The sequence below is a fragment of the Ursus maritimus genome, unplaced genomic scaffold (genome assembly GCF_017311325.1).
Source record: "Ursus maritimus isolate PB19 unplaced genomic scaffold, ASM1731132v1 scaffold_3, whole genome shotgun sequence".
Taxonomy (NCBI): domain Eukaryota; kingdom Metazoa; phylum Chordata; class Mammalia; order Carnivora; family Ursidae; genus Ursus; species Ursus maritimus.
Genome location: NW_024425563.1, coordinates 71098371 through 71111913, shown reverse-complemented (window position 1 = coordinate 71111913; position 13543 = coordinate 71098371). Strand labels below are relative to the sequence as shown.

At 34.8% G+C, this 13543-nt stretch overlaps 1 protein-coding gene across 1 annotated transcript in view; it reads left to right on the top strand.

Moving 5' to 3' along the window:
- Nucleotides 1-13543, top strand: part of CDK14 (cyclin dependent kinase 14) — a 544514-nt gene that overhangs the window by 246897 nt on the left and 284074 nt on the right. The window contains exon 7 of the mRNA XM_040644288.1: nucleotides 6628-6690. Coding sequence (XP_040500222.1) covers nucleotides 6628-6690 — 63 coding nt within the window. The remainder of the gene's footprint in view (nucleotides 1-6627; nucleotides 6691-13543) is intronic.

Sequence of the window (13543 nt, the reverse complement as noted above, 5' to 3'; positions counted from 1 at the left end):
TGCTTGGTCTGTAAGTCTAGCCATACTTGATAGCTTCATTTAAAACCATCCACTACATGGAAGATTGATGAGATGTTCTTAGGCGTTCAGGTATAAACCTGTCAGACACAAGTGCTTCTAAAGGCATTACCCTGAGGAACAGCAGCAATGATGGAGTGAATAGAGGGAGGTGTGGGAACATGAGGTGAAGCATAATATAGTGAAGGAAAGAGGAGATGTCAGCCGAGAGCCAAGACAGAGATGGGAGGGTGAAGAGGAATTGTCTTTGATCTGTACTCACCAGGCGTCTAGTCTAGCGACCTGCTCCTTTTAGTATCAAAATAAGAAATAGCCAGAAATCAAGCCAGAGAGATCTGAGATTATCTGTCTCATCAGGGGATTCTGATCTGTTGGTCATATGCCATAGGGGCCCTCTGTTTAAACCCAGTATGCCTTTAAAGAGTGGAATGACAAGTATCTTCTAGCATTATTATTAAGTTGATTACTGTATTTCCAGACCAGTGCAAATCATAAAGGTCATATAATCCAATGAGTTGAACTGAGGAAAGAAATAAGAAAGATGTGTGGGGTGCCTGGGTGGCTCTGTTGGTTAAGCGTCTGCCTTTGACTCAGGTCATGATCCCAGGGTCCTGGGATCGTGTCCTGCGTTGGGCTCCCTGCTCAGCGGGAAACCTGCTTCTCCCTCTCCCGCTACTGCTCCCCCTGCTTGTGCTCGCTCTCTCTCTCTCAAATAAATAAGTCTTTTAAAAAAAAGAAAGAAAAGAGGTAATGAAATTTGTAATTTAGGCACATCTAATGTAGATCCAGGCATGATACTGCGTATTAAAAAAAGAGAGAGAGAGGGAAAAGAAACCATTTTTAAAGCAGGTACAAAGCGGGACCCTGTACTATCTCTTGCCTCTTTTTCCATATGAGATTCTCCAGATTCTTGCCCCAATCACCCAGAGCAATCTGAAGTTGATCGTGTATTTCCTAAATGTAGTTTCACTGGTTGTGTACGGAGTGCAGTGGAGGAGTGTGAATGAGAATGTGTGGTTATGCAGACAGGAAGAACACTATATGAGGATGAAATGCTACCCCTGCAAGTTCCAGTTTTCTGACTATTTATCATTCCATTTTTAATTGCAATCCTCCCAAATATCCCCACACCACAGAAAAAAGTCGTCGCTGTCGTCGTCGTCATCATCATCTGTAGCATCTACCCTGTGCTAGGTAGTGTTCTGAAACCATTATGATATTTACTCATTAATTTTCATATAAAATTGTACTAGGTAGGTGTACTAGGATTATTCTCATTACACGCATGAAAATCTTGATATACAGAAGTTATGTAACCTGCCCAAGGTTACATAGCTAGACAGCCATGGGTATGTGCATGTGATGTATGTGGCACACACACACATTTTGATGCCGTACATCTAAGGAAATATAAATTTTAAAATTTAGAAGGTTTGGAAAATTCTTTAAATTTCCCAAGATCTCATTTTGGGGAAACCTCCTTCCTGAATTTCATAATGCTCATGTCATTGGTCATAAACTTAGAAGGATATCATGTGTACCTTGAGGATCATGAATATTTTCCCCCCACTCCTGATACGTCTCCTTCCTCATAGATTTTTTAAAATTTTTATTTATTTTTTCTTCCAAGTTTTTATTTAAATTCCAATTATTTAACATACAGTATAATATTAGTTTCAGGTGAAGGATTTAGTGATTCAACACTAAATAACATACAACACCCAGTGCTCCTCACAAGTGCCCTCCTTAATCCCTGTCACCTATTTAACCCATCCCCCTGCGCATCTCCCCTCGCCTTGTTCCCTGTAGTTAAAAGTCTGTTTTATTCGCCTCTCTCTTTTTACCCCGCCTATGTTCATCTGTTTTGTTTCTTAAATTCCATCAGCTGATGAATGGATAAATAAGTTGTGGTATGCACACACACACACACACACACACACAATGGAATATTACTCAGCCATAAAAAGAATGAAATCTTTCCATCTGCAATGATGTGGTTGGAGCCAGAGAGTATTATGTTAAGCAAAATAAGTCAGTCAGAGAAAGACAAATGCCATATGATTTCAGTCAGATGTAGAATTTTTAAAAATTTTAAACAATGAGCTTGAATACTTTTTTGGGGAAAAATTATAATAGTTCACAAGTATGTAAAATCTACAGAATGTAAGCTCTATGAGAGCAGAGACTTTGTCTTATTTATGCAAAATCAGCATTTAATATATCTTATTTATTAATAATGTATTTATTAACATCTTATTAAAATTAGCATTTAATAAATCGCAATAAGTCAAATATATAATACTGTGAAAACTTTGTACCCAACACCAATCCACTTCTTTAATTTGTTAATTTTAGAAGCTCACATTAATAGGTGCACTTATGTCGAATTATTTCTTCATTCCTAGCTTTACCCTTGTTTGGGCTGATGTGTTAGCCTTTTAATACAATATTGAATTCTGGTACCTACTGTCGCTTGAATTTATATACATCTTTGGTCATAAAGAGGTTGGTTTAGTTCTCATCACCTCTCCACTGTTTTTTGCCTGCTTTGACATTTCAACCTTAAAGAAGGAGTGGGAAACTTTTTTGCTCTGGGATAATTTATATCTGCTACTTGAAGGTTTGGAAGACTTTCCATTAAACCCATCTGAACCTAGTACTTTTTTTTAGGTATAGCTCTTCAATTTCTATCTCTTGTAGAATCAAATTTAATAACTTATTTTTTTTAAGAGACAAGTTTTTATCTGGGTATCAAATGTATTATTGGTTTAAAGATGTGTATAATACTTTTTAGTTTATAATATTATATGTTTATTGTATATTTTTAAATCTTCATATTTTTGGTCGTGTCATTATTCTCATTCTGAATGTTGATTACATCTTAACAAAACCCACTTTAAAAAATATCAAATTTTCCAAGGTTTGTTTGTTTTATTGGGCTAAATTTTTTTTTTTTTTAAATTTGAGTATAGTTGACACACAATGTTACCTTAGTTTCAGGTGTACCACATAGTGATTCAGCATCTCTATATGTTATACTGTGCTCACCTCAAGTGTAGCCACCACTGGTCACCATGTGATGCTACTACAATATCACTGGCTATATTTTTGGGCTTTTCAGAGAAGTGGGTTTCTCCTTAATTGATCAAGCCTGTTGTTTTCTAGTTTTCTAATTAATAAATTTCTGCTACGAACTACATTAATCCTATCTATTTTCTTTGGGTCTCTTTGTTTTTTTGGTATTCTCTAGCTTTAGTTTATTGGTTATTGTTTTTTTTTCTTTTCAGGCATTCTTAAATTAAAATTAATGACTGTATTTAAAGATATGTATTTCCCTGACAATAAAGTTCTGGCCATTTTCTATTGCTTTAAAATCTATGTTGTATCTTACTATCACTTTTAAATAATTTAAACATTTTTGGTTTTCTTTCCTTTTAAAAAAAATTTCCATAAAAATAGATTTTCTTTCTTTATTTCTTCTTTTCTCATTCTCTCCCTTTAACTGCTTGTCTTCCGTCATTATTTTATTCTGCTATCATTGAACTTAAGACCCTGTTGACTAGAAGAAGCATGACTTGGTGTACTAGTAAGAGAGAAAAAAAATGCACTCCATCAAACTATGATTTAGTGCTTTCTTATCAAATTCAAGAGTTTTCACTTTATACCAAAGAAGGAGCCCTACATATTTTAATTCTGGCACTTTTTATAGAATCTTACCTGAAATTTTTAATAAATGGGTTTCCAGATAACAATTACATCTCATTCTTCCATCTGTTTTCCTCAGATGGTCCTTACATTGTTTGTTGATGACCCATGCCATCAGAGTAATAACAATAAAAAGTTTGCTCAAACACAGGCAATGACAACTACATTCCAAATACTGCCTGGGGAAGAGCAAATTCATGCTGTTATTCTAATGTCAGAGATCAAAAGAATTGTACATCTTAGAGTGGATGAAATATATTACATTCTGCTTTTAATATTATTTAGTTATGGCAAAAGGATGCATTATGACTTCTGTTTTCTAACTTTTAAGGCTTTATCTATGTCTAATACATTGTCAAGTTTTGTGAGTATGCCCTTTGTGTTTAAAAAGCATGTGTAGCACGAGTTTAATGGATACTAAAAGTAAGCACACTATTTAATTGTATTATTCATATCCTTTATAACCTTCCTTTTTTTTTTTTTGCCAATTCCATTTGTTGACTTTTGAAATAAGTAAGCTGAGTCCCCCAAGATTTGTGAAATTATTAGTTTCTTCTTTTATTTTTACCAATTTTTGCTATATATTGATATGCCATGTTGTTAGGTGTGTGAATGTTTAATACATTTTCTTTGAATTCTATTATGTCTGATATTTACATTGATATGATGATTCCTTTTTATTGATATTACCAATATGAATAACAAAATATAAATAACATAAATATGCAGTATAAAGTATATTATTTGTTATTTTCCTATTTTTTGTTTATCATTTTTGTTTGTATAATGGAAACAGTGTAAATTGGATTTTCTTTTGTATACTGAGATTTTACATTTTTATTAGGAATTGTAACATATCATGGATATATAATTACTGATAAGATTGAATATACTTTCTCTTGTTTTATTTGTTGTGTGTGAAGTGATGAACAAATGAGATACAGTTCTTCCTCTGTGGATTTTGTTGTATATAATGGGCAATATCTTAAATAATACCTCATTTTTGTTTATTATGTTATAGGTAAAAAGTACTTTCTCTTGTACTATTTTATTTGTTCTTCAAAAATCTTTAAGGGAGGTGTTAGCCCTATTCAAAAGGACAGAAAAATTAACATGGAGTTACGTGGCAATTTGGGGACTAGAATTCATTCCTCAGTTTGGTAAATGCAGTCACTCAGGAGAAACTCCATGGAACTTATAATTATATTTTAGGGTCATTTTTAATGAGCTATACTGTCTATAAAACTACTTCTACCTTTCTTCAGTTCTTCTCTGCATTTGACATTTTGCCTGGACTGAAGACACAGTGATTTCCAAATCAAACATAGTTTCTGCCCTCATGGAGTTTGATTTGGAAGCTCAACACCTTGGGTGTGGTCTAAGATGAAGGCAATATTGTCTTAGAACGTTTCTAAGAGCATTTCTTCAGTCCTATTTTCTTTCCCTTTTTCCCTTCAATTGGCTAACTTCTTTCCTTCTCTACTCACATCTAACTTCTTCCAAAGGCTTTCCCAACATCTCTACACCACAATAAGTTCCCCCGCTATGCCCTCAAACATTACCCAGTACTTTTCCTAAAATAATATACAACATAGTGTACTATAATTATTGGTATGTCTGTTTTTTGGTTGTTGTTTTTTTTTTTTCCTACTTGAAACTGTTTCATTTAGTTCTGTGTCCTTAGCGACCAGTGTAGTAACTGGAATACAATAAGGGCTTAAGAAGTACATAATGCATAAAGAATGAATGCTAAATTTTGTACTGTATCCTCAGCAATACCACCTGGCATGTGATAAAACCTCAATAAAGGAGTCTGAACTATTGTCACGATAGCTTTAGCAAGATTCTTGAATATAACATGAAACTCTAAAATCTTCAATAATTGAAGCCTGGTAATGGAGCCTAAATACTCACGTTCAGTGGCTTTTCCAGAATGATAAAATGTTTCACTGTTATAAATCTTATAGTATCCTCTAATAAGAGGGAAAAAATTGGAATAGCAACTCTACATGTTTTTTGAATTTCTGTATAATTCATAATATAAGCAGAATAAGCATTAAGAAGAAAATAAATACAATTGTGAGCAAATTGAGCTTGAGATAATTTAAAAAAATAATAGCATAAGATGTCTTTAGAGATTTTCCTTTTAAGTTATAGATTGTGATGAGCACAGGGTGTTGTAGGTAAGTGTTGAATCACTAAATTGTATACTTGAAACTAATATTACACTATATGTTAACTAACTGGAATTTAAATAAAAACCTAAAAAAAAGTTGTATCTGGATATATTCATCCTAACTTATAATTTTGAAAGTATTTATATTAATTTACAAAGTATATTTTGCCAAATACACTCGGGAGTTCTGGAAACTTATTAAATTATTTTTAATGAATATAGTTATGAGAAATTTAAATAAATCCAATGATTAATTTTTCTAGAATGATATATTTGTAGTATTTTCATCCCATACAAAGTAAATAATCATAACTTGCATTTGCACTTGAAGAATATAAGATAACTGCAGTTTAATTCGTTTAGTGTGTGTATGTGGGTGTGTTGGTTTGGTTTTTTTAAGTTATGGTACATATATTTATAGTTAAATTTTTAAAAAAATATACTTTCAATGACTAGGAAATTAGACACTGGACAAATCATGGACATGAATTCTTTCTAATACACAGGTATGTTTAATATAAAACAGAACATAGAGATAAAGATAATGATTCAATTGTGGTTAAAAATGAAAGGGTGGAGAAGCATTCAGCTACATACACTAAAAAATCCACCCACTTGTCTTATATTTGCTTTGTTCAGAAGGCAGTGGTGACTTTGAAGTAGAAAAATATTGATTCATCATGTTATAGCCAGAGGGATGTTAATACATTTTCCTTTTTTTCTTCTAGCACACTGATTTATGTCAGTACATGGACAAGCACCCTGGGGGGCTGCATCCAGATAATGTGAAGGTAGGAAAAGATCTTTTTAAGCTGAGGGTTAGCATTCTTCATGTGTATTTTTTTAGTTGAAGTCTAATCTCTCTACCGTAATTTAAAAAAAGAATTGTTGTATAAAGACAAGTGATATTGAAGTGAACCATGGTTATTGCTTTGTTTAGTGATTGGAAACCAAGTTTAAATAGTAATTATTTTCACTAGCGTATTATTGTTTAGAATTTATTCTGTTTTCGTTTCATGGAGAAACATTTGCTAATAATAAGTGAGATCCACTAGAATGCTATTATAACACTGTTTTTAAGAGAAGAGAGGCTTAGGTAGCTTTACCTTGGACCTTCGTACTAAAGTGCCAGTAAGTTTTAATATAAAATATTATGATCCGAAACAGTGTTATGGTGAGTTCACAGTACATATGTTTTCATTTGTATGTACAAACAGATAAAAATGGTTTCCTACTGCTCTTTCATTTCTTTTACTACAAATTGGATTACCATGTCTCGAAAGAACTAAGTTTTTCTAAGATTTGACCCAGCAACCATTTTGGAAATGGTCTCAAAATTTCATGCTTCAAACAGGAGACTCTTTCTTAACATACGTAAGCGATTCAGAAGATAACCAAAGTTATATCTGAAGGTTTAAGGATGTGCTCAGATTTTATAATTCAAATGACACATTTCATGATCCTGAGAATCAGCTGAGTACCGTGAATGTATGTAAAGTAGAATTGTGCCTATTTCTTCCCATTCATTCTCTATTTACACCACTCTCTGCAAGAGGCACCGTCTTTCTTTTGTACTTTTCCCTTTGCCTGTAAAGGTATTACATATGGTATTTCGTGTGTGTTTATTTTGCTCTATAAAAACAATATATATTATTGTATGGCATTTAAAAAATATATCATGGATATCCTTTAAAATCAATAAATGACTATGTAGTTTAATTTTCCTAGTAACTGCATATGAGTCCATAGTATGAATGAACCGTAATTTTCATCTGTTTCTTGTTCATGGATCTTATGTTGTTTCTAGAATGTTGTTACTATAAATTATTCTAGAGTAAATAATAGTATAAAACCTTTACATTCTTCTTTTGTGTATCAGTTAATGGATTTTCTTTATTAAGAGACATAACTTCGGTTTTAATTAATTTGATTGAGACATTTGCCCATGAGGTTTAACATTATAGAAGGACTGTTTTCCTCTACTTTCACGAGCATTGACTATAACCAGTCATTTTAATTTTTGCCATTTTCGTAAAATTTTTTTTTTTAAGATTTTTTTTATTTGACAGAGAGAGACACAGCAAGAGAGGGAACACAAGCAGGGGGAGTGGGAGAGGGAGAAGCAAGCTTCCCGCTGAGCAGGGAGCCTGATGTGGGGCTCCATCCCAGGACTCTGGGATCATGACCTGAGCCAAAGGCAGACGCTTAACAACTGAGCCACCCAGGCGCCCCGTAATTTTCACCATTCTGATGAGCAAAAACAGAGTATCTTTTATGTTAGTGTTTCCTTGACTATTAGTAATATTATTTTTTTCACATTTCTTGACCATTTGTAATTATGTTGCCTGTTCTTATATATTGTCCATTTTTCTATGATTTATTTTCTTACTTTTAATAAGTTGCAGATGCTTATTAATATTTGTGGCATTAATGAAGATTTTCACAATGGCCAGTTATGTTGTATAATTTTAAAATGCACAAACTTGTAACAATGCTGAAAAAACATTGGGTTTTAGATAAATAATAGAATCAACATGGTACTTACAGTCTGTTGTTTCATAAAGCTCTTTTTGTTGTGCACTTTTTGTTTCGTTTTATTCATAGAAATCTTTTAAATTTTTTGACTGTTCATTTTGCTTCAAAATCAGTATCCATTGACATAGACGTTTTTTTTGGTAGTTAGATTGGGGAAGAAATTTTGACAGATGGTAAGATGTGTTTTATTAATCTTGCTGTGTTTAAGTCCAACTCCAAACATTAATATCATAACATGAACATAATTTTGTTCTTTTCTTTCCCTTAACATTAAAACATTTCAAGTTGTCTCATTTACACATTAAATGTTCTCTTCTTAGGGTTGATTGGGTTCAAAACCAACAGTACAGTACATCCATACTCCTGTTTCCTACCTTCACCCTAGGGATCTGTGGAGAACCCAGCTGGTGCGACCTTCCGGGGGAGCCTAGGGGCCTGCCAGTCTCAGTGGACATCAGCAGCTACTCTGAGCAAACGTTGACTTCCTGACTTCCAAGTTCAGTGACAGGATTCAGATTAAAGACCTGACTGAACCTTTTCAGAGGGCACCTGGGTGGCTCAGTTGGCTAAGCATCCAGCTCTTGACTTCAGCTCAGGTCATGATCTCAGGGTTGTGAGATTGAGTCCCGCATCAGGTTCCGTGCTCTGTGCAGAGTCTGCTTGAGGTTCTCTCTCTCTCTCTTCCTCTGCCCCTCCCCCTGTTCGAGCACCCTTGCATTAAATGAGTAAATAAATAAATAAATAAATAAATAAATAAATAAAATCTTAAGGAAAAAAAGGAACCATGGCATCACTGGATTTTTTTTTTTTTTAAATTCTCACCAACCTCTGTGTATCATTAGTTGTGGGCAAGTATTGGTGGAAAATTTTGTTGGTGAAACAAAGAAAAGGACTTTTTCTGCAAAGCATCGCCGTGTTCCCCATCCTCAGGCCAGTGTCACTGATGATTTCGGTGGTATTTGTACGTTCTGCTTCTTCCGTTACATTTTATTTTTCCTTTATCTTCTAGTGGTTTTGAGGAGATTGATCTCTATGTCGTGGTTTTTCAGTAACTTGTCCTTCCTTGAAATTGTGTTTCAGCAGCTCTTATCCAAGTTCTGCAAGTTTTTCTCTCCTTCCATGGTCCTCCATTGTATTTCAGATACCCGGTGTTTGCTCCCTGTCCCCAGCCCTTGTGGTGCTGTGGCAGTAAGCGTGGTTTATAGTTAGTGCCACGTAGGGTGTGGCGAGAAACTTAATGGTGACTGCGTTGTTCATTCAGCATAGAAATAATGTCAAAAATTAGATGCAACACCCACAGTGAGCCTGGATATTAGTCATACAGAGCAGGAATTATACCCACTCAGAAGTTGTTTGATGTGTCACAGAATGACGCTCTACTACATTTTTGCCTTTCAAAGAGCATGATATGATTTACCTCTTCTTACATCTTTTTGAATAACTGAAAGTCAGCAAAATATATTGATATATGGTATCTCTTTACCCATAGCTATTGAAATCTTGGCTCCTTGAGGATTTGCCAAAATATACTGGACAATCTCAGTTCTTGGATCATTTAAGGTTACAGGAAACCTCAGTAGTCATTTAAAGGTCTTCAAATTTGGCTCCATGGCAGAGTCACCTGCAAAGCTTTATATATATATATGTATATATATATATATATATATATTTTCTCTGCTATGAGCCTGCTTCTTCCTCTCCCACTCCCCCTGCTGTGTTCCCTCTCTCGCTGGCTGTCTCTCTGTCACATAAATAAATAAAATCTTTAAAAAAAAAAAAAAAAAAAAAAAGGAATGGTGGGTATTTGCTCAGACCCAGGGCTGAGAGCCCAGGGTGCCTCCCATGACCCCCAGTGTCCCCTCACTCTCTCTGTGACCCTCATGGCTTTACTGCTGCAGGACATGTATGCTTGCTAGCGATCCTGGCCTGTTTCCCTCTCACAACCTTACAGCCTGTCTTCTCCCATGGATCCTCACTCTGCCAGTGAGGTGGTCGTAGTGGGCAGGGGCTGGGCAGGTGGGTGCGCTAGGGAAGAGCAGGAGAGACAGAGTTTGGCCTGTGATGCTTCAAGAAACAGATGTCAGACCTGTTTCTGCCTCAAGGTAGAAAATTGTCAGGGTCTTTGTGGATAATCTGACCAGTCTAAGAGAACAGACCAGAAGAATCTGACCAGTCTAAGAGAACAGACCAGAAGAATCCAGGTGACTCTACAGTGAAGACCTCCTTTGACAAATAAGTAGCTTGGAGGAAGCAAAGTTGCATGCATTAATTAGAGAAAGATAGGAAAGAAGACTTCAAAAAATTATCAATATTCTCTAACAGATTTAAGAATAACAGTATATCTATAAAACAAGAATGATAGGCTCTTTTTAAGAAGAGGAACTTAGTGAACAGAAAGTTGCTTTAGAAATTAAAAATATGATGAGAGAAATAAAAATTAACAAAAAAGGGTGGGTGATAAAGTTGAAGAAGTATGCCAGAAAATAGAGCATAAAACACAAATCTAAAAAATGAAAAAGAAAGTATCAAAAAAAATTAGAGGTCCAGTCCAGGGTATGCAATATCTGAATAATTGGAGAAAATAGACAGGAAGGAATCATTAAAGTAATAATCATTAAACTACACTATTTCCAGCTGTGAAGGATGTGAATTTCAAGATAAATAGGGTCCATTACATGCCCATAACATTTAATGAAAATAGACTGAGAATAAGATTCCTTATTGCAAAATTTCAGAACACTGGTTTCAAAGAAAAATCCTACAAAAGGAAATGGCTTTACTGCGATGGACCAAGAATCACAGCGGCATTAGATAATTTCAACAGCAACACCAGAAGGAATAGAGCAGTGGGTCAGTGGCTTGATGGTTCAGATTTAAAACTGTTCTTTTGGAGCGCCTGGCTGGCTCGGTTGATAGAGCATGTGACTCTTGACCTCAGGATCGTGAGTTCAAGCCCCATTGTGGGTGTAGAACTTACTTAAAAACAAATAAAATTATTCTCTCAACCTAGTATTCCGTACAAACTATCAGGTAAATGTGAGGGTAAAATAATTATTTTCAGATATTCAAGGAGTTGAAAATTGTGCCCACCCTAGCATCCTTTCTCAGAAAGCTACTCAAGGATGTACTCCACTAGAACTCCAGGTATAAACCAAGGCAGAGAAGACAAAGAAACCAAGTAACAGAGGCTAGCACAGGAGAGAGATGCAAGAGATTTTCAGAACAATGTTGAAAAGAATCCCCAGATGACAGTTCTATATCAGGTCGGGAGAGTAATCCACTGGTCCGATTAGAGCAGGTTAGAAGTTGCCAAGAGACATTTCCAAGAAGAGGAAATTGTTAGGTAGCACACCTAATGTGTTTGAGCAGATTTCCAAGGTGGGAAAAGAGTTTGGCATTTGAATTAGCAGTAACTACAAAGAAAACTACACGAAGAAAAACAAGCCACTAGACAAAAGAACTAGATCATCACTAACAGCAGGAAAAACAAATTCTTGTGCAGGGGGGAAGAAAAGTATTCATCGTAAACTTGATGGCGCAGGTATAAGTAACTGCTACACAGTCGTAGCATTAATTATTGGTATAATTCAAAAAATTAAAAACACCTCCTTACATGAGTCTGCTGTAGCCAAGCCAGCTCCTTCCAGGATTAGCATCCTAGAAAGGGCTTTTTGACTCTTTGTCCAATGTTCTTTTCCCTACACCGCATGATTAATACACTAAATTACTGTAATTAGCTTATGATTTGACTTTATATGCACTCAGTCACAGGTTTGTCATCATTTTCATATTGAAGATAATACTTATACCCTTTCTGAGGGTGTGGGAAGTTAAAAAATAGAATGCAGCTTGTTAATGCCTGTGTTTTGGCATCTGAATTGCGGTGCACGGAAGCAGGCGGCCCTTATTACCATGTTGGTTTCCACGGGCGGCCACTCACCTAATTATGCGCTGGCTTTTCGTCACCTGCTTAGACACAATGCACTCCTCTAGGGTTACATTTAGGATCTGCACTGCAGGTGGAATTATTCTCAAAGAAGTCTGACTATGACATAGTGACAGACGTCCCACGGGTATTTCTATTGGATGTATTAACATATTTTTTTCATGTGGTGATATTTGTTGTCACCTAAGTCTATGAATGCAAAATGAAGAGCATAAGAATAATATTTACTAAGTTAACAGCTGTTCAGAATGCTGAGCTAGATGTTAATTAAAAAAAAAAAACAGTTGAGCTAAAATAAGACCTTGTAATGGTTCTCTGTAAATGTAAGGAGATGTGAAAACCAGGTGAGATAAACTATTATGTTGAAAAGAGCATGTTCCTTAATAACTCCAAAGCTCTGTGTTTGCCCAAATAGCTTGTAGATCATTAAATGATTGCAATGTCATAAATACTGAATATTCATTAAGGTGAACAGAAGGAAAGTACAGTGATCAAATCCTTTGGCTTCTGAATCTGGCAATTTCGACTTTTAATTTCATTACTGGGCAGCAAGACAATATATGTGAAACATTTATCTTGGAATCTAAAAATGTGTTTTTGTTTACATTTCATATATCCTTGTTTATGGTAATAATATGGGATGTCATGTGCCTAAGAATTGAGACTGTTCTATAGTGTGAATCAGATAAAATTTCAAGCATTACAAAGATGATGTAGCATTGAAAAATGAAGGGGGGAGAAAGAACAACTGGAATGGTACATAACTCGTGATTTCATAACAAAACGTGGGATATTCTATGGTAATTTTATACTAATCAGCAAAATATCTGTTAAAGTTTATCTTGCTTGATGTATATTCCTTGTAAGTTCTGGAATAAACTCATAACTGAAATTGTCAATGTTGACTGAATTTCTAGAATCACTGTGCTATTTTGCCCACAAAATGTGTCTATTCTCAGTTTGACATTGTGAAATAAATATTCACTATTAACTAATGGTTTGTTTCTTAGCATAATATCAATTTTAGACAAATGGGTAATTTTAGCAGTTAATTACTTAGAGGGCAATTTAAAAATCTCAATCAAAAGCCTGAGGACATTGTCCTTGTTATAAATATTTATGATGATTAAAGGTATAGCAACCAATTGCTAGGACATAATTGG